The 21,718-nt window shown below is 44.7% G+C and overlaps 1 protein-coding gene across 1 annotated transcript in view; it reads left to right on the top strand.

Annotated features, from left to right (window-relative positions):
* The window catches only part of LOC124777327 (gamma-interferon-inducible lysosomal thiol reductase-like), a 123,304-nt gene that overhangs the window by 62,460 nt on the left and 39,126 nt on the right, over nt 1-21,718 (top strand). Inside the window, exon 4 of the mRNA XM_047252686.1 lies at nt 18,416-18,562. Within this exon, the coding sequence (XP_047108642.1) occupies nt 18,416-18,562 (147 nt within the window). The remainder of the gene's footprint in view (nt 1-18,415; nt 18,563-21,718) is intronic.

Below are 21,718 nucleotides of genomic sequence, written 5' to 3'. Positions count from 1 at the left end.
TGGAACCGCAAGCGGAGTGCGGTGCGACCTGGCGACAAAAGTGAAACTACGCGATCTACATGAACATCTGATACAGCTCTTGCGTTGATAAAAGCGTATATTGTTAATTTTACGATGTGAATTGTCGGAGACCATATATGTGTACCCACGGACTGAAGAAGTTAAATATAACATATTTAAATATCGATTTGTATTCCATATATTCCTAAGAGTATATAGATCCAGAGAAAGCACCGTAGTTTCGATTTATGCTGTAACTTTATTTAATTTTTTCAACATAAAAGGAAGTATTCCACAAGTTTTACATCAATGCAACGTTTTACGCGCAAAGTAGGCCTTCAAGAAATCGACCTTCTTATACTTCATATACATATGTATGCCGTATGTGAAATATGCTTTCTCTGAAATGACTAATTAAAATTTTCTTAATTAAACTGGTAACTTTCAAATAATTAAAAATTATTTTGCAAAATTTTACCCCACTCTGGTCCTTTTAATACCCCAATCTTTCATTTTGCATTCTTTGTTTCACTATGAAACTTCAGAAAAGAAACCATTGTGCAACTTTCCATCGGTTCACTAAGCTTTTCTTAACTGCCGTGATTATGTTCAAGTAATTGACTTTTTTCCCAGAACTAGACCTCACACTCGTCAGTTTCTCCATTTTCCGCTCTTCGTTTGGTTGTGAAAACGTGGACAAAAATTTTCCCTCGAAGCACAGGAGATTAAATCTTATGCTGCAAAACTTGACCTAACGTTCGTCTGTTTCATACCCATAAATCCGTTTCTCCCTCTTCATTTGGCTACGAACATTTGGATGAAAATCCGTTGTGTAATTTCGACTGTGTAATTTTATTTGACCAGAAAGTGTTAGTGTTGTGTCAAATGAAGGACCACACACTCAGAAACAGTCCATTCTCTTGATTATGTTATCGCGTCTCAGTCGGACAGGGTTAGTAAGCTGATGGGAGCAGGGGAGTACTAATGCATATCGGGCACCGTGGTTGGTCAGCTAGATGACGACAGTCCCATATTGTACAGGATGATTAATCCATTACGGAGCTAGTGGTGAGTGTATTTCAACACCGCAATGAGATCTTTGTTTGTGAGTGTTTTTCATTACGCAAGCAGCACTTGCTTGTTAGGCGACGCGGTACGGCGTAGTGAGCGAAAGTGTTTCAAGTGAAATGGCGACACACATGTATTCTATTCGCCAAAGACTATTCATGTATGAGGGTTGCCCAGAAAGTAATGCACCGCATGTTTTTTTTTTTTTTTGGTCAGCAGAAAACAACTCTACGAATGTGAAATGTTACGTACGTATTATTTTAACTCTCCTAAGTGAGCGCGCCAAGTTTCTGTCACTTAGGACACACAGCCCAGCTGCCAGGACAGTTTCAAAATGGCGTCTGTAGGTGATGTACGTTACAAGCAACGTACTGTCATTGAATTTCTCACTACAGAGAAACGAACTGTGGGGAATATTCACAAACGCTTGTCCAAAGTCTATGGAGCATCTGTTGTCGACAGAAGCAGATTTAGTCGCTAGACACAGAGAGTGAGGTCATCAGAATGCGGTTCGGCGGAGCTCCACGATTTGCAGCGGTTGGAGAGACCATCCACGGCTGACACACCTGACACACCTGACCTAGCCCCCTCATACTTCCACTTGCTTGGGCCATTAAAGGGGGCCATTCGTGGAAGACATTTTGAGGACGATGAGGTGATTTACACAGTGAAGCACTGGCTTCACCTCCAGGACAATAGGGCATACACAACCTCGTTTTGCACTAGAGGGAGGCCACAGAACGGGATGGAGATTACATGCAAATATAGGGTGTGTAGATAAAACACAGTTCTTTCGTATGTGTAATTCTCATTATGTTCAATAAAGAACTGTTGAAGAAAAAGAATACATTGCTTTACAGAAGCGGTTCGCAGGAGAGCTTCTGTAAAATTTAGAAGGTAGGAGACGAGGTACTGGCAGAAGTAAAGCTCTGAGTACCGGGCGTGAGTCGTTCTTCGGTAAATCAGTTGGTAGAGCACTTGCCCGGGATAGGCAAAGGTCCCGAGTTCGAGTCTCGGTCGGACACACAGTTTTAATCTGCCAGGAAGTTTCATATCAGCGCACACTCCGCTGCAGAGTGAAAATCTCATTCTGGACCACGCAGAATGTTAGAACATGACGGAGAAATTTCTTTCCGCGCGTTTCTGGTTCCACCCAAGTGGATGCGTTAATTCACAGAATAACCGACACTGGAGTTTTGAACGGCTTAACGTAATACACGACGGACTCCCGCATAATCAGAAAAAAACAGGAGTGCTAAAAGCTATTAGCGGTGAGCGAATAATAGGCCCTATTTTTTCCAAGGTAACAATTAACAATTAGAAATACAGGATGATAATTATTGAACTATATGAAATAAAATAGTCATCACTTCTGAACTGTTTGTGCTGGGACGTTCAAACTGCGCGGTTGGCCGCGGGGCATGATGGGAATTAGTATGTGCATTGTTTTTTGGTTTAGCGACGAAACCCACTTTCATTTGGATGGCATTGTCAGTGATGAAAATTGGCGCTTTTGGGGACTGAGAATCCGCATTTCGTGATCGAGAAGTCTCTTGAACCTCAAAGGCTGACTGTATGGAGTGCAATGTCCAGTCACAGAATAATCCGTGCGATATTCCTTGATGTGACTACCGAACGGTACGTGAAGCTTTTGAAAGATGATTCCATGACCAGTGGCCAAAGTGACTCGGATTTCAAGATGTGACTCATGCAAGACGGAGTTCGACTCCATCGAAGCAGGAGAGTGTTTGATGTCCTGGAGGAGCACTTTGCGGGCCGCATTCTGGCTCTCGGGTACCCAGAGGCCACAGGCATAGCCCTCGACTGGCCGCCATATTCTCATGACGTGAACACATGCGACTCTTTTTTGTGAGGCTATGTTAAAAACAAGGTGTACAGCAATAATCCCAAAACCACTGCTGAGCCAAAAACAGCCATTCAGCAGGTCATCGACAGCATCGATGTTCCGACAGTTCAGCGCGTTGTAGCGATACAAGGGGTACCAAATTTGTCATAAAAGTCCGCACATTACTCAACTGATAGTATTTTGCGGTACAGGTATTTAGTTCATTCCAAGCAAGTATCAATTCGTGACGTCATCGGCCAGACATGAGTTGACAGTAATCTCAATCCATTTTAACAGACTAATAGTTTCTTTCACGGAATAAAATTTTAAAGATTGTGAAATACAAGTTGTTGAAGTTTATTTAGAATAGGAAATGTTTAATTAGTAATTGTATGCCATAATTTATCCGTTTAATATAAAGGTTTTTGATTTTTGTATGCATGTAAAAAGTGTGAACTTATGTGCGGCTTTTACTCTTCGGCGAGTTACCACTTAGAGTGCTAAAGGTGTGCGTGTACAGTTCGCTGATCTGTGCGGTGAATTTCATTTGGTTACTTTGAACCGAATAGAGACAAATCCAGTTTCATTTAGACTTTACGTGAGATAGACACATCACGTTATTACAAAAAGTCGTTTAGCCCATCAGGGAAAATTGAAACCTCCGCGCTCGATTTGAAACACGTTACACGCCAATGCGTGATTGAGCTTTCAATTAAATCGCGTATAATAATTGGAAACGTGCTTGAATTAAATCCACGAAGTTTGAAATTACTTTTCGAGACAAATACTGATTTTCGATAAAAACGATCCGAAAATTTATTCAAAATGTCGAGGTTCTGTTTTAATTAGGACATCTGTCACCTTGTTGATCACGTTGCTTAGCAACACTGTAATGAAAATCAATTCATTCATTAGAACGACTTACGACGTAATAAGTCCCATTGCACATGCAAACTGTTACACGGAATTTGCTGATCGAATGAGAGTATAAGAGTGTTCTTTTCCAGAAATGCCAATAAACCAACGGATTCAAAAGTTAAACCACCAAATGTTGTGAAACTTCATTGATATTGCATTTCACTGACGAAAACTATTCTTACTGATAAATTAACATTAATTGCAAGTAGATTTTGAATACTCACCAACACTGCCAAGCAGCAGTTCACATCACAGCCAGTAATAAATGCCAATATACCTGGCCGGGCATTACTTCATTAAAACAGAGCAATCACTTTCCAGTTCTAGGATAAACTGTACCAGGTGGAATTATTAAAATCTTATGGAAGTGTAATAAGGTTTATCTGAACACTTCTATCATACATCATTATTAAAAAAAATGGTTCAAAAGGACCTCAGCACTATGGGACTTAACTTCTGAGGTCATCAGTCCCCTAGAACTACTTAAACCTAACTAACCTAAGGACAACACAAACGTCCATGCCCGAGGCTGGATTCGAACCTGCCACCGTGGTCGCGCGGTGCCAGACTGTAGTGCCTAGAACCGCTCGGTCACTACGGCCGGCCATTACTTCACATTAACTGGACAGATTATTAGTCGGAAACGAATTCACCCACAACAGATTGTCCCACGCCACTACAAAACTTTTATCGTGACTCTTCACAAGAGATCCCAAGAAGCCGGGATCAAGAAACAAGAAAAGAAGAGACATCGGTTTAGGGTCATGCAAAATTTCGCTATTCGTCTGCGCCGCATCATAGCCAATGATGGCAGGCATTTCGAACATGTCATAGCCTAAATCCGAATGTCTGTAGTGACGTTTACCTGTTGAATAAAGTGTTTGCACGCCGTAGTTTGTAACTAATTTGCGTTTTCTTGATGTAGTTCAATAACTGTCACACTGTATGTCGAAAAAAGTTTGCGGCCTTTTTGGCCAATTGACTAAGAGAGCACGTGCTCTCGCGACCTTGCAGCAGGATTCTGAGACGTCACGTGCAGCTAACATTAAAGGAAATTTATGACGCGTTTGAAGATAACTCTATCACTAACAACATATGGTCTCCACGTTCTTCCACTTAAACCCCCCCGACTTTTAACGAGTATCTACGGGGGATATTAAAAGAGAAAGTGTACAAATCTAATCGATACACTTTAAATGAGCTTAGAACTAACATTTGTCAAGAAATTACTGCCATTTCTGAGAGAAAACTACAGTGTGTAACGAGCAGTTTCCTAAGCAGGTGTCAGGAATGTCTGAACAACGGAGGGAGGCAGTTAGAGCATTCCCTCGTTTAATATACGTGAGTAATTTACTTTTCTTTTTACATGTTTTATGTTATGTGTGTCATAAATAACTTACATGACAAACTATGGTGTATTTACTGCGGATCTCCTGTGGCCCATACCACAGCTTCGGTCGCCAGCCATGGCCGCGTTAACTATTGGTCACTTTGTATACGCTCTTCTTTTATTCTTCTTTGCTGGAATCGTTCAGTAACGATTAGGGATGTGCCGATATTTTCTCTCAATAAACAACATACCAACCCTAAAAGGTAGTCAACTAATTGAAACATTGAAACTTCCTGGCAGATTAAAACTGTGTGCCCGACCGAGACTCGAACTCGGGACCTTTGCCTTTCGTGGGCAAGTGCTCTACCAACTGAGCTACCCAAGCACGACTCACGCGCGGTACTCACAGCTTTACTTCTGCCAGTACCTCGTCTCCTACCTTCCAGACTTTACAGAAGCTCTCCTGCGAACCTTGCAGAACTATCCCTCCTGAAAGAAAGGATATAGCGGAGACATGGCTTAGCCACAGCCACAGCCACACATTCTGCACTAGCGACAATCTTCTAGCAGCCCCATAGAATCTGTTTTACTGCTGTACGAATTACAGCTAATGTGAAGATCACAGCTCCGCCAAAGATGGTGTTCAACCAACCAGCATGCGGCTAGTACCTCACTGTGAAGCAAGTAGCAACTTGTAACCTTTTCCTCTTCAGTTGTCTACGCAAACGACCGTGATTGCGAGAACATAAACTTAATCGTCTCCGAAGTTATAACTGATTAATGAAGTAAGTGTACAAGAAATTATTTTACTAATAACTTACACCATGCTTTTTTCACATAACTGGTGAATGATCATTAAAAAGTAATGCAAACCACACACAGTAGAGACGGCGTAAAGTATCACGAGATTTTGAGCAACGCACACAGAAAATCAGTGCAAGTACTTCTAAATTCGGTCACCAGTCCAGTTGAATAAACTCTGTTCGAAAATCCTTTGATTATCAGAACAGTAATTGAGCCGTGAATGGCTCGGGTTCCCGCCATCATGTATTTTACAGCCTGTTTTTAACGTACTTCCACCTCACTACGTTAATTTAAATTACTACCGTCACTGAGTTGCTGCTTTGCCTGACCGTGAGCAGCGTTAGCAGAGCGTATCGATATATCCCCTCTTGTAGTATCTTTGCTTGACTGCTATTACTTCCCGGTCGTTGTCTGTCGTAAGCGGTGAGTTCGGGTTGCGAGTTTGGATCGGGAGTTCGAATCTGCCTGTCACTCGGAACGTGTGAGGAGGAGAGTTCATGGGGCCTGGAAGTGGCAACGCGTCTGGAGCGCAGCCCGGGCCAGCCAGTCGCCGACTTGCAGCAGCAGTCAGCCCTGCGTGGACATCGCCCGCCCGCCCGTTGCCGCCACGCATCACTTCAGCCGGGCCTGACCTTTGGTGGGTTGTTGGTCGGTCGGTCGGTCCGAGGCTATCTCCGTGCGGCGTAGTCGACTGGGCCGCCGGCGGTCTCTGCGCAGAGTCGGAGTCTGTCTGGAGCTGTCCGATCGGTACGAGCATCGTCGCTCGCCGACCCAGGTCGTGAAAGTTGAGTGGATTTGTGTGTTACGTTGTTGGTTCCGGCGTTGCTGTTGTGGAGGTTTTCCTGTGAGCAACAACGAGTGAAGTGTTCGACATAGCCGCCGTCAGGTGGAACTAATCAAATTACTTTATCCATAGTCAAGTGCACCAGCGGAATTTTCTGCCTCGCGGCCGTTAGTGTTCTCGATACCTGCCCTCGCCGCTAACGTAAATTCAGGCAGTGTTCATTTTGAGTGAAGTTAAGCGTATTATCTTGTTTCGTAGTTAAGTGAACCAGTGGAATTTTCTGCCTTGTGGCCGTTAGTGTTCTGGTTACCTGCCCTGGCCGCTAACGTAGTTTTTAGGCAGTGTCTTTTCGTCACAAGTTGTTGCTGCCCCACATGGTGTGTAGTTTTGGCAGCTCGGTTCACATACGCTTTTGTTTGGGGATAGTGATACTTGTAATTTTTTTGGGGGCCTTCTCGTGTACTCCGTCGTGGCAAGCAAGCGTTGATCGGTCGGTCCGTGACTGTCCCTTCCTTGAGTTCACACGAATCAAGTGTAGTTGGACTCGACCACCTGTCTCGCCTAAGTGAAAGAGGGCAGACCGATCCACTGCAGGCTTCTGAGTGACGTTCTCTTAATTATCCTTTTGGCAGAGTTAATGTCGTTGTAATTTAACTGTATTTTATATTTTAATTTGGCGGGGTTAGTTGTGGGCCTTCAGCCCTGGAAACATCTTCTCAGAGTTTCCTTCAAGTGCAAACATTATCGTCTTCTGCTCTTGACAGGTTATTGTAACTTCCTCTGAAAGATTTCAAGCTATTGTGGGTCTTCCGCCGGTGATGTTGCAAAAGGAAATCTTTGAACTTAATCTATTGTTTTACCGGTTGTTGCAATATATATTTCCTTAATTTGCAGAATTTAACTTTGCCGCCTTCAGCCATCTTATTGCATTTGTTTATCTCTTTCTGTGCATCTTGTGGGCCATCAGCTCTGTTAGCATCTTAAAACATTGTGGCCTTATGCCTTCAGTAGTCATATTCTATTTGGGATTTTGAAGATTTAATACGGCGGCCTTCAGCCGCTCCGCATGCTGATCTCATATATGTATACGATTTATCTTATCCGTAAATTTAATTGTGTGTTATATCTTTTCAAAATTGAACCTATTCTGAAGCATCTGTTTGGAGGCTTTCAGCCGCGAAGCAAATTTAATCCTTTGGAAAGTGTATTTGTGAACTAAATGATAATGAATTACAATTGTGAAATGAATTTGACCGCAACTCCCTTGGGCTTTTCCACAATCCTAATTGCCTGTTAACCCTGCGTGATTTAGCGGGCGTTTCAGTAATTATTATGTATCGTATCTGAATGAAAGTGTGCTGACGAAATAGCACTCATACGAAGCTAACAGCAATATTTTATAAAAAACGAAGAGAAATGGTTCAAATGGCTCCAAGCACTATGGGACTTAACATCTGAGGTCATCAGGCCCCTAGACTTAGAACTACTTAAACCTAAATAACCTAAGGACATCACACACATCCATGCCCGAGGCAGAATTCTAACCGGCGACCGTAGCAGCAGCGCGGTTCCCGACTGAAGCGCCTAGAACCGCTCGGTCACAGCCGCCGGCCAAAGAGAAATGCTTGCTATGGTCTTAAATAAATGTAACACTTTGGAAGAAGATTCAAGTAATCGTTATAGAGTGGCTGAATGGTAAGCTTTCTTAATTATAAGGAATATTGCGTTATCTCATAGTAACGTTTTCCTACACAGGCAAAGCTCATTAACTTCCCAAAGAAAAATAATAGAATTTCACTGTTATAAATAATTAAGAACAGTTTGCGTGAAGCAGAAAATAACAGGTAACTGTCAAATAATATGTAGTACATGAGAATGCATGATGTCTGTGATGTTCTGTTTGTATTATACGAATGTGTGCTGCCTATCCTTTCGGATATGTCCGAAAAAACAGAAATCACGCAGATCCGCAACGGTGAAACATTATATGTACATTTAAGTGAATCACGACTGTCAGCTGCCGCGTGATATTACGTAGAATCAGTGGCGACGAGTGAAAATGTGAACTGGACCGGGATTCGAACCGGGGATCTCCTGGTTACTAGGTAGGTGAGTCAACCAGCACATCCAGGACACATCGTTATCGCAATTGCACGGACTGTCTCGGAACGCCTCATGGCCGACCCACATCCCCAGACATGTCCGAAAGAACTGACACCAAGCATTCATATAATTGTTACGCCTACCTGGGCCATGTTTTCACCCTCTTTGGCGTGGATGCACAAATACATCCGAGTTTATATGGGAATCTGAATAGCGAACATGGAGCCAATGGACACCAACTGCAGATATTTGGCGCTCAGTGGGAATGTGGATCGGCCATGAGCCATGCTGAGATAATCCACGGAGTTGCAATAATGCTGTGTACCGAGGGGCACAGTGGTTAATGCACATGCCTAGTAAGCTGGAGATTCCTGAATGCCAGTTCAGCACACATTTTCACTCATCGTCGTGATTCCACTTAATGTCACGGGTCAGCTGACAGCAGTGATATCCTTTGATTTACATATACTGCTATTGCTGTTTACTCAATCACTACCAACCATGACCTTAATTCGTACCTGACCTCTCTCCCATCGTGACGCTAGGAGTAACATCGTTCTCTCCCCAAAACATGGGAAGAATGGGACCTCTCCCCAGGACGCTGTCATACTCACTGGTGAAGGTCGTCTGGGGTAGTGCAGAGCTGCGATTTATCGCTGAACACGTTGCCACGCCCTCTGTCAGCAGCCCTTGCCTTCAGACGTGGCTCTGATCCAAATGCAGCCACTTGTGTCGTAGTGCTAACTGTAGCCTATGCACAGGGCGGTAGTTCCCCAGCGTAGCAACTGCTAGTCTCTGACGCAGAATGTTGCAGGGAGACAATTACTTGTTCACGGATGGCAAGTGTGTACGTGAAGTGGCTACAGCGTGTCTGGTGCACGGTACAGTGATCCATCCTCATGGTGGTCACATGTGGTCGACCAGGACCTTGACGACGCGTATGCCTAGCCTCATCTAAATCTACATGACTACTCTAAAATACACACCGAAGTGGTTGGCAAGCAAAGGGTTCATCGAACCATCTTCAGATTACTTCTCGACCGTCCACTTTTAAGGAGTACACGGTAAAAGTCCATACTTAAATCTTTCCGGGCTTGCTGTGACTTTCTTTTATTTTGCTATGATGATCCTTTGTCTCTACGTAGGCGGGCGTCAAAAAAATAATTTTGCATTCAAAGGAGAAAGTTGGATATTGAAATTTCGTGGAAATATTTTGGCAAAGCGAAGCGCGCCTTTGTTACAATGGGCTTTGGTGTCATATTCGTGACACACTTTCCCCCATTTCACGACAGTATGAAACGAGCTGCCCTTCTTTGAACTGTTTCGGTGTTCTCTGTCACCCTGTCTGGTAAGGATCTCGTACTGTGAAATAATGCTGCAGAAGAGTATTAGCAAGCTTAGTGTAGGTAGTCATTTAGTAGGTTTGTTGTAATTTTTTTTTTGTCATCAGTCTACTGACTGGTTTGATGCGGCCCGCCAAGAATTCCTTTCCTGTGCTAACCTCTTCATCTCAGAGTAGCACTTGCAATCTACGTCCTCAATTATTTGCTTGACGTATTCCAATCTCTGTCTTCCTCTACAGTTTTTGCCCTCTACAGCTCCGTCTAGTACCATGGAAGTCATTCCCTCATGTCTTAGCAGATGTCCTATCATCCTGTCCCTTCTCCTTATCAGTGTTTCACACATATTCCTTTCCTCTCCGATTCTGCTTAGAACCTCCTCATTCTTTACCTTATCAGTCCATCTAATTTTCAACATTCGTCTATAGCACCACATCTCAAATGCTTCGATTCTCTTCTGTTCCGGTTTTCCCACAGTCCATGTTTCACTACCATACAATGCGGTACTCCAGACGTACATCCTCAGAAATTTCTTCCTCAAATTAAGGCCGGTATTTGATATTAGTAGACTTCTCTTGGCCAGAAATGCCTTTTTTGCCATAGCGAGTCTGCTTTTGATGTCCTCCTTGCTCCGTCCGTCATTGGGTATTTTACTGCCTAGGTAGCAGAATTCCTTAACTTCATTGACTTCGTGACCATCAATCCTAATGTTAAGTTTCTCGCTGTTCTCATTTCTACTACTTCTCATTACCTTCATCTTTCTCCGATTTACTCTCAAACCATACTGTGTACTCATTAGACTGTTCATTCCGTTCAGCAGATCATTTAATTCTTCTTCACTTTCACTCAGGATAGCAATGTCATCTGCGAATCGTATCATTGATATCCTTTCACCTTGTATTTTAATTCCACTCCTGAACCTTTCTTTTATTTTCATCATTGCTTCCTCGATGTACAGATTGAAGAGTAGGGGCGAAAGGCTACAGCCTTGTCTTACACCCTTCTTAATACGAGCACTTCGTTCTTGATCGTCTACTCTTATTATTCTATCTTGGTTGTTGTACATATTGTATATGACCCGTCTCCCCCTACAGCTTACCCCTACTTTCTTTCAGAATCTCGAACAGCTTGCACCATTTTATATTGTCGAACGCTTTTTCCAGGTCGACAAATCCTATGAAAGGTCTTGCTTTTTCTTTAGCCTTGCATCCATTATTAGCCGTAACGTCAGAATTGCCTCTCTCGTCCATTTACTTTTCCTAAAGCCAAACTGATCGTCACCTAGCGCATTCTCAATTTTCTTTTCCATTCTTCTGTATATTATTCTTGTAAGGAGCTTCTATGAATGAGATGTTAAGCTGATTGTGCGACAATTCTCGCACTTGTCAGCTCTTGCCGTCTTCGGAATTGTGTGGATGATGCTTTTCCGAAAGTCAGATGGTATATCGCCAGACTCATATATTCTACACACCAACGTGAATAGTCGTATTGTTGCCACTTCCCCCAATGATTTTAGTAATTCTGATGGAATGTTATCTATCCCTTCTGCCTTATTTGACCGTAAGTCCTCCAAAGCTTTTTTAAATTCCGATTCTAATACTGGATCCCCTATCTCTTCTAAATCGACTCCTGTTTCTTCTTCTATCACATCAGACAAATCTTCACCCTCATAGAGGCTTCCAATGTATTCTTTCCACCTATCTGCTCTCTCCTCTGCATTTAACAGTGGAATTCCCGTTGCACTCTTAATGTTACCACCGTTGCTTTTAATGTCACCAAAGGTTGTTTTGACTTTCCTGTATGCTGAGTCTGTCCTTCCGACAATCATATCTCTCTCGATGTCTTCACATTTTTCCTGCAGCCATTTCGTCTTAGCTTCCCTGCACTTCCTATTTATTTCATTCCTCAGCGACTTGTACTTCTGTATTCCTGATTTTCCCGGAACATGTTTGTACTTCCTCCTTTCATCAATCAACTGAAGTATTTCTTCTGTTACCAATGGTTTCTTCGCAACTACCTTCTTTGTACCTATATTTTCCTTCCCAACTTCTGTGATAGCCCTTTTTAGAGATGTCCATTCCTCTTCAACTGTACTGCCTACTGCGCTATTCCTTATTGCTGTATCTATAGCGTTAGAGAACTTCAACCGTATCTCGTCATTCCTTAGTACTTCCGTATCCAACTTCTTTGCGTATTGATTCTTCCTGACTAATGTCTTGAACTTCAGCCTACTCTTCATCGCTACTATATTGTGATCTGAGTCTATATCTGCTCCTGGGTACGCCTTAAAATCCAGTATCTGATTTCGGATTCTCTGTCTGACCATGATGTAATATAATTGAAATCTTCCCGTATCTCCCGGCCTTTTCCAAGTATACCTCCTCCTCTTGTGATTCTTGAACAGGGTATTCGCTATTACTAGCTGAAACTTGTTACAGAACTCAATTAGTCTTTCTCCTCTTTCATTCCTTCTCCCAAGCCCATATTCTCCTGTAACGTTTTCTTCTACTCTTTCCCCTACAACTGCATTCCAGTTGCCCACGTCTATTAGATTTTCGTCCCACTTTACATACTGCATTACCCTTTCAATATCCTCATACACTTTCTCTATCTGTTCATCTTCAGCTTGCGACGTCGGCATGTATATCTGAACTATCGTTGTCGGTGTTGGTCTGCTGTCGATTCTGATTAGAGCAACCCGGTCACTGAACTGTTCACAGTAACACACCTTCTGCCCTGCCTTCCTATTCATAACGAATCCTACACGTGTTATACCATTTTCTGCTGCTATTGATATTACCCGATACTCATCTGACGAGCAATCCTTGTCTTCCTTCCACTTCAGTTCGCTGACCCCTACTATATCTAGATTGAGCCTTTGCATTTCCCTTTTCAGATTTTCTTGTTTCCCTACCAAGTTCAAGCTTCTGACATTCCACGCCCCGACTCGTAGAACGTTATCCTTTCGTAGATTATTCAATGTTTTTCTCATGGTAGCCTCCCCCTTGGCAGTCCCCTCCCGGAGTTCCGAATGGGGGACTATTCAGGAATCTTTTGCTCTTCTACTCTTTCCCCTACAACTGCATTCCAGACGCCCACGTCTATTAGATTTTCGTCCCCCTTTACATACTGCATTACCCTTTCAATATTCTCATACACTTTCTCTATCTGTTCATCTTCAGCTTGCGACGTCGGCATGTCGTTGATCATTGCTGATTCTTCCGCCTTTAGGGGCAATTTCCCACCTCTAGGACAAGAGAGTGCCCTAAACCTCTATCCGCTCCTCTGCCCTCTTTGACAAGGCCGTTGGCAGAATGAGGCTGACTTCTTATGCCGGAAGTCTTCGGCCGCCAATGCTGATTATTCATCAAAATTTAGGCAGTGGTGGGGATCGAACCCGGGACCGACGACATTTTGTTTATGAATCAAAGACGCTACTCCAAGACCCCTAGACCCGGCATCTTGTAAGTGCTCTGCCAATAAAAGGAGTCTTTGTTTCGCCTTCCCATGATATTTTGTTTGTTCTATATGGCTGTGTGCGCCACCATATTGGCGGTTGACCTTGAAAGAGTTTAGCTCAGCCGCCGCTAGAGCTCGGCGGATCGCCCTATAGTTCTAACTAAGGGCGATCCGCTGGAAAAATAATTTCCGGCGCCGCCATTGCGGTTTATCAGGGCCTCATTTCCTGCCGCGCCCAGCGAGCTTCTAATTATCTGCAGGAAGTGTGACGTATGGCGCAGCTCTTATCAGTACATGCAGGCAGCCACTGCTTGTTTGCTAGGCGCTTTAGTCCGGAACCGCGCGACTGCTACGATCGCAGGTTCGAATCCTGCCTCGGGCATGGATGTGTGTGATGTCCTTAGGTTAGTTAGGTTTAATTAGTTCTAAGTTCTATGGGACTGATGACCTCAGCTGTTAAGTCCCATAGTGCTCAGAGCCATTTGAACCATTTGATATTTTGTTGTAAGTGATGCTTCTAATTTAAATGTTCGTAATTGTAATCCCTGGGTGTTTAGTTTAGTCGACAGCCTTAATCTTTCTGTTACTTATCGTGTAACCGGAATATAATGGTTTGCTCTTAGTACTTTCGTTCCCACACCAGCATCTTCCCAATGTCACATCCAGATGTCCCTCAGATCTGACTAGCGCGTGATACGACCAGCCCCTGACCAAATTGGGCCGCAAAACGAGATCGTTTTAAACTATGTCAGTTCCTGGTAATGCTATTATACGTCTCTGTGTTCTTCAGTGTTCTTCACAGTGAAACGCCCAACCTTCGTCATTTTTTCCTGCATCCTTAAGGGATTGAGAAAAATGCTTGAGATGTTGTAGATACTCTATTCAGCCAATGGGAGTATTAGTGTACAGTTTTATTCTTTTCACCCTTTGTTGGGCTTACAAGTGTTGGTAGACTTTCTCTCAATTGGAAATACTGAAGGATTTCAGGACAACTCTGACATTCATCTTATGGTCAAGGGAAATCCCTGAAAACCCTGGCGGGAGTTGCTCGTTTTTACCACCTATTACGTCGTCTTTCTACGTTGGCGTTTTTCGCCTTCTGATCCCAATGGGTCTTCTCCTACGCTCTGTTGACGACCATTTTTGGGCAGAGCTTCAGTTTATACACCCGGATCGTCTACGTCTTCGATCACAGTTGCCACGTTGTGCTAATATCCGTTTGTGAAGATGTTGTCACGTTCCTTTATGCACTGGTATGTACCGCCCATGGTTCACTCTGTAACCACCTACGATTGACCTCCCACGGCTGGTGGCAGGCAGCTTTCATCTCGATATGGAGCGACATCCTGAACCTGGTCTCTGCCTCTTCCAAGGCGGCATCAACCATGACGTGCAAGTCGTCTGCTGCTATGCAGGAGTGTTTCCGCTTTGTCTCCTGCCACTACAGCGTCTTGTCCTTCACGATGGGCCAGCGCTGGCTGCCTGTGCTCTGCGACACACAGCCAGTCTCCCTCCTCACCTGAAATACTCGTGGGGCAGGGTAGCCAGCCGTACGGGAGGTGAGAACATTGCCGTCTAGCTTGTGATCTGATCTGGCGGCGAGGCTGTGGTGTTACCATTGACGTCTCCCCTCGGCTTTCCTGGCTGCTGCCAAGCTCGTCCGGTTCGTCGTCTTTTTTTGCTTTATTCCTGTAACATTCCAGCGACCTCTTAATGCCGAGCAGCCGCGCCAGTTTGCGAAGTGTGGCCCACCAGAGCAAGCACACATCAACATTTCTGTTCTGCCCCTACCACGGGTGTCGTGTTCGTCAGAACATTTCACACAGTTGGTAACTTTGTGGTAGTGCTTCGCCACATGGTCTTCACATTGGCACCAGGAGCACTGAGGCTTACAGTCGAGTCTGGGCGGTAGCCACTGTGATGGCAAAGTCTAAGAGCTTCTGCAGGTTGAAGATGCTACGATATGCAAACTCACCTGCCATTTGGATGGCAAAGATGAACAGGTCATCACCTACGTCGTACTCCCTGTCCCCATCAAGACTATTCCCAGCTCCACCCACCGTCTTTATCTGATCCTCTTTCATAAAAATGGTGAAGTGTAGTGTCAGCGTGCCGCCCGCCGATGTCCTGTAAGTCCAGCCGGCTCAGCAGACTCCTGGTATGCCGACGCCGCTGCTGCCGTCATCAAGGCCGCCTGCCAATGGAAGTCGGCCGCCGCTCTCCCGGTCGCCGCCAGCGTATACGTTGCGACTTGCTGTTGCCCGCGATTCCGGAGACTGCTGCAGCCCCTGGTCCTCGCCACTCTCCGCCCCGTTTGGCCTGCTCTGTCCGACTATGGGACGAAGGTGGACGTACTGGTCAAGGGCCGCCGCTGCTCCCAGGACAGGACCGGACTGGAACCCGCGCCCTCCTGGACGCTGTGCCGCAACTTGTCGCTAGTGGTGCTTGCCGGATGGCAACACCCGCCACCATCTATGGTGCTGTCGCAGTGCTGCTGCTCCTGTCGCAGCGTACGCCTCGCCCGGACCCCGATACGCCATGTGGGAAGCGAACGTGGCCCATAGACTGGAGTGGAACCGAGCCCCTCCTGGACGCACTGCAGATCGCTGTAACTGCCCTCTTTCAGGCACACTGTGCGATCTCCAAGTTCCAGGCTGCCGTTCTGTCCCGCCCCGGTGATGTGTCCCCTGAGTTCGAATACAGTCCGAACAAGTACATACAAACAAAGTACAAGTTTATGATGATTACTTATAACATTGCTGCCAGACTGGCCCCTATAAGCGTAGACCAGCGCAGGTCCATCCCGACGCTCGACTGACCTGGCACCCCCTGTTGAACTAAAATTGCCCGTCTACTTACATTGGTTTCTCCTTCGCTTCTGATGTAGTGTCAGGGAGAGACAGAAACTATTGCAGGGATGAATTCACACACATCAGCCACTTACAAATCTCCACTCCTGGCTCTGGCCGAATGCCTCGCCTCATACATCGCAATAACTTAAAGCAACGCTGCAGTTTCCTGCCTCGTTGTTGCTCCACTCAAAACAAATCGTGCGTGCAATACCCCCATCACAGCTCCACTCCCGCGAGTGCCATGTTTACCTTGTTCGGCCTGCTGGCTGTCGTCTGTTACCACACTCTGCCAGCGGCCCCATATTTTATCGCCCAACAGTGCCTTCATTGAATTTTGATAAAATTTCCCTTTCCCTCGATTAGGACTGACACTAGCGCGGCAGAGCCACGTGCCTGTGCAGAGCGAGTGGACTTCTTGTGATAGTACATTATCGTGACCACCGCTGCCAACAGTCGTAAACAGTGGTTACATTCCTGCCACAGTTTCGCAGAAGGAACATCCAGCTTCTCGCAGACCTGTTACACGACCTCATTCAAACTCAGTGAGGTGTTGATATCGGCGTCTTTGTCACCTTAAAGGCATTCTTGGCTGACATCAACTCCCCACGTCCAATCTCAAAGGTAACTAATGCTCACAGCCGCTATAGCGTGCATTTATAGCAAACATGATTTTCATCCTCGTACTATCGCTACTAGCGCCATTCTTACGCCACTGGTGCGAAATCTGAATAGACTTCACCTTTCAGATGTAGAAACACGCCTAACAACTTTCGTTTACGAGATTTGTTAAAAAAATTCCGGAACTTTGTCCATAAATTTTTTCTGCCGTCACCTTTTACTTTTTTGTATGGTCTCCTTCGAAATAGTTTCCTTCACTATTGATACACCGCTCCCAACGCCATTTCCAGTTCCAGAAGCAGACTTGATACGCTTCTTGATGGATCATGCGAAGCACCGTCTTCTAATTTTCTTTTATATCGTCTTTCGTTGCAAATTTCGTACTTTCAGCGGGGTTTTCAACGTTGGAAATAAAAAAAATGTCCGCCGGGGCCTGGTCTGAAGAGTACGGAGGGTGAGGCAGTACAGTGATATGGCTTTTTGCGTAATAGGCCTCCGGTCACGAACCAACAGGGATGAATGTGCCGGCGCGCTGTCGGGATGTAATAGCCATGAAATCTCGAGCTACATTTCAGGCCCTTTCCTTCTCATATTTTGTCGCAGGCGTCACAACACGTCGCTATAGTACCATAGATTAACAGTTTGTCCCTGTGGCAAGAATTCTTGTGAACTAATTCTTCGAAGTCAAAGAAAACTCTGAGCATGGCTTTGATATTTGACCTGACCTGAACAGCTTTTTTTGGTCTTGGAGAACCTTTCTCGACCGATTGTGAAGATGGAACATTGGTCTCAAGATCATAAACGTAGACCCAAGTCTCATCACCAGTTACGATTCCCTTAAGGGATATCTCGCTCTCATTTGCGCGATCCAAATATGCAAGGCGAGGCGAACGTTTTTCTCTCTCCACCCATGAGTCGTGGGACGAACGTGACGACAACACGATGCATTTCAAGATGCTGTGTCAGGATTTCATGACATGATCCAAGTGAAATGTTACGTTCTTCTGCAATCTCTCGGACAGTCATACTTCGATTCGTTGACGTTCCTGACATAAGCGTGGTCGGTAGACGTTGAAGTGAGTTCTGAAGGAGGGTCACCTTTAACTTCCGTCCGGTCATTTTTAAGCCATGTGAACCATTCGTAATAGCGAGGAATGCTTAAGCACTCATCATCGTAGGCTTGGTGTGTGTGTGTGTGTGTGTGTGTGTGTGTGTGTGTGTGTGTGTGTTTTGATATATGGTATATGGTGTTCACTGCACTCACAACACCACCGCACCCTCTTTTCTTTTCAGTGTGCACGCAGTATGTACATTGTATGGGAGCCGATTATGGACTGTGCGGAAGGACCACTTGGGAACGAATTGCTCTACGCCAACGGCGTGAGGACGAGGTCTGTGAGGCCCGAGCTGAAGGGGGTGCCAACCATCACGCTCAACGGGGTGAGTAGACAACACCCAGTAACTCTGTACTCAACACCCCGTAGCCTAGTACATTACACCACGTTTCCCAGTACACAACATCGTGTAGCCTCGTACTTTGCACCACGTCGCCCTCTACACCACTCACTGTAGCCCTGTACATAACACCTGTAGCTCTGGACGTAACATCCTGTACACAATACCCTGTACATAACAGCCTTGCACCCTGTACACAGCAGCACCTACACGCTGTACATCACGCTCCACACACCTTCTACATACTACTTTGTAACCCTGCTGCACTCTGGGGAACCCCAAAGTCTGGACGGGTGTAGGGTGTAGCAGTTTTAAGAATCACCTCGAAATAATGAGGCTGCGACTATGAAACTAGTCGATGCTTGGTCCTTCTCTACATATTCACCCTTCAATGCGACACTGGGTTTTCATAGACTTACGATGTGTCAGAGACCTTAGTTCTGTAAGTCAGTATTTTGAGTGTTCATGAAAGGTTGCACCTTGAAAATGACGTTGTCATGAGTACAGAAATGCCTTTGACATAATGATTTCTTCATCTGAGAAAAGAAGACGAAGTCACTGCATGCCATGCCAGGACATTACAGGGTAGAGGGGGCAGTAGAGGAGTTAAAATTTCATACAAAAAGGAGCAGTATGCGTGCCTGCGTTCTATGCAGAATCAGTTGGGGCGTTTTGGAACAAAGACATCAGTAGTAGGGAGATGTGGTCTTCACTCGACTTTTGATATCAAAGTGATACGCAAATTGATTAAATTGATCGATTAATCACCCCCGCCCCCAGGAAACCCCCACCCCCTGACCAGACGAATCCCTGCCCCACGGATGACGTCAAGTGTTTTTCTCAGTCCCTCCCCTTCCACCACCCTCCCCCACCCTCCTCCAACCTCCCTATTAGCGGAAATTTTGAATTTTGAATTTTCGTGCGAATTTCTGTGTCCCAGGTCTGTGCTGTCCCACGCCACACCCCTCCAAGGAAATGGCGGGAAATTAAAATTGACGATATCCTTCTCAGGACTCGAAGCCTGCTCCTCCTGGATGGAAAGCCCAAGTGCACCTCGCAAAACATGGAAATGTCCAGATGCGGGAGAGGAAGGTTACATCAGTGCACTTTATTTATTTTGGTCGTAATTAATCATAAAGATCGGTCCTAATTACACAACCACATGCTTAGCGCTACACAAAGACACCATAAAATCGCATTACAACTCAAAAACTGTCGATGCCATGCGACTGATGTTATCTTGCTGGGAAAAAATTTCGTCAATACCACTCTAGTGACAGACCCACACAAAAATACCCTACATCTACTAGCTGGCGCGAGAAAGCAGGGGCGTAAGGTACTATCTTATTCTTTTTGGTGGGAAATATGTTCAACTGACGAGATGCTGGTGTTGGACAGAGAATAGTTTAAAAAGTGTATTACTATAAGCATACAGTATCTATCGTTATTTGACGTCAGAGTTCGCCACAGACACCTACTCGAAAGGCACCCTACAGCCCAGCTAATCAAAGTCAATACACGCTATCACAACCAATAGAAAAACGCGTCACAGTTATAATTACGCTTTGAAATTGTCGTGAAAAATACCAGCACTCGTAATAAACGGATCATAATACGACACATGTAACTTACTGGTTACTACAGAACGCCTCGTCACCTCGAAACAGTCATTGGAGTAAAGAAAAAGCAAGAATATAAACTCCAAACAAAAATAGGTATATTAAGTAATTTCTTGCAACTTGTTGAACAAATTACACGACCTAAAAGCGTATCTCGCATTCAGTGTCTGTGAATAAACTGTCAGTCACATGCGTATTAAAACATTTCAGACTATCTTTCACGCCATGGGCTTATATGTTTGAAGAAGAAACACATTCATTTAAGTTCGACAACAACAATGTATAATTCAAGAGAACATAGTTTCTTGTATACTGTGGCAGGTCCCCTTTTACCAGCGCGATCCTACATCACACCAGCGTTTACGAAACAAATAGTGAGAGTCTGTCTCGCCCTGTGTAGGTGCGAGATTAAAATTTTGTTAAAAAATATCGCCACAACAGGAAAAAAAAGAAACGCCTGTCAAGAATCATTCCGTGGTGCCCTAGCCACCAGCTAGCACGTCATTGATATCAGTTTGATAGGTCAAGTAATTAAATGTGGAAGATTCGACATCATGCATGGCGAGTAATTTTTTTTTTTCGAGTAGTAGGATTACACACACCAGGTGGGTCAAATGGGAATCCGTGGAGGGAAGATGACATTCTTTTTGAGGAACGCTGTTGAGCACCAATATTTGAAGCACACCGTAGAGGGGTTCTGCAGCCCACACCATACATTTGCGTAATATCTGCGCTATTAAAGACATGACCGTAACGACTATGTTACCGCTACCCTGCACAAAAAGCGGTCTTGAGTCTACAGGCACATACACGAGTAGCTGATGGTTTACGCTTTCGGATAGAAATGCTGTCTGCGATTTGGAATCAAGTCTATCCATTCTACCACGTACTTGGGTTGAATCCTGTAGAGAGGTCTTTTAATGATTACAGTCGCTGGTGAATCATATTCGTACCACTTTCATATCTCGAAACGAGTCACCTTTTCCGAACCTATCTGCTAAGGATCCCATACAACAAAAACTACAGCGCTAGTTTTTAGACAGTCCCTCTGCATCTTGGTCTTGATCAAAGACGCTTCCACAGACTGGTGTATAGTTTCATCACCTGTTCTGTAGGATGACCATATCCAACAGACTATCAATCAAATGAGAAGGTTCCTGTATTGTTCCTCCATAAGCAGTTTAATACATTGTTTTTTCGGTTGTAACACACGCAATAAGTGTACACACCGTAATTTTTTTTCTATCATGACTTAGAGATACGTGTCAGCTCCTGCTAAACCAACATTAAGACGTTTCCATCCTTTGGCTCTCACAGAAAGCTGACCATCACATACCATGAACTGTACAGCTACCACAACACAGGCTGGTAGAAAGAAAACGCAGAGACTTTGTTTCTCATTGACAAAAATGTGGAAGATATCGCAACATATGGAAACTGGAAGAGTTTTCGGTACTGTAGAGCGCTTCCAACAGCTGTTCGTAGGTGATCACCTGTACAGTTAATCCTATCTTCCCCATCG

The sequence above is a fragment of the Schistocerca piceifrons genome, chromosome 2, assembly GCF_021461385.2.
Source record: "Schistocerca piceifrons isolate TAMUIC-IGC-003096 chromosome 2, iqSchPice1.1, whole genome shotgun sequence".
Classification (NCBI taxonomy): Eukaryota; Metazoa; Arthropoda; class Insecta; order Orthoptera; family Acrididae; genus Schistocerca; species Schistocerca piceifrons.
The sequence above is the reverse complement of the archived record's forward strand: the minus strand, read 5'-3'. Positions and strand labels throughout refer to the sequence as shown.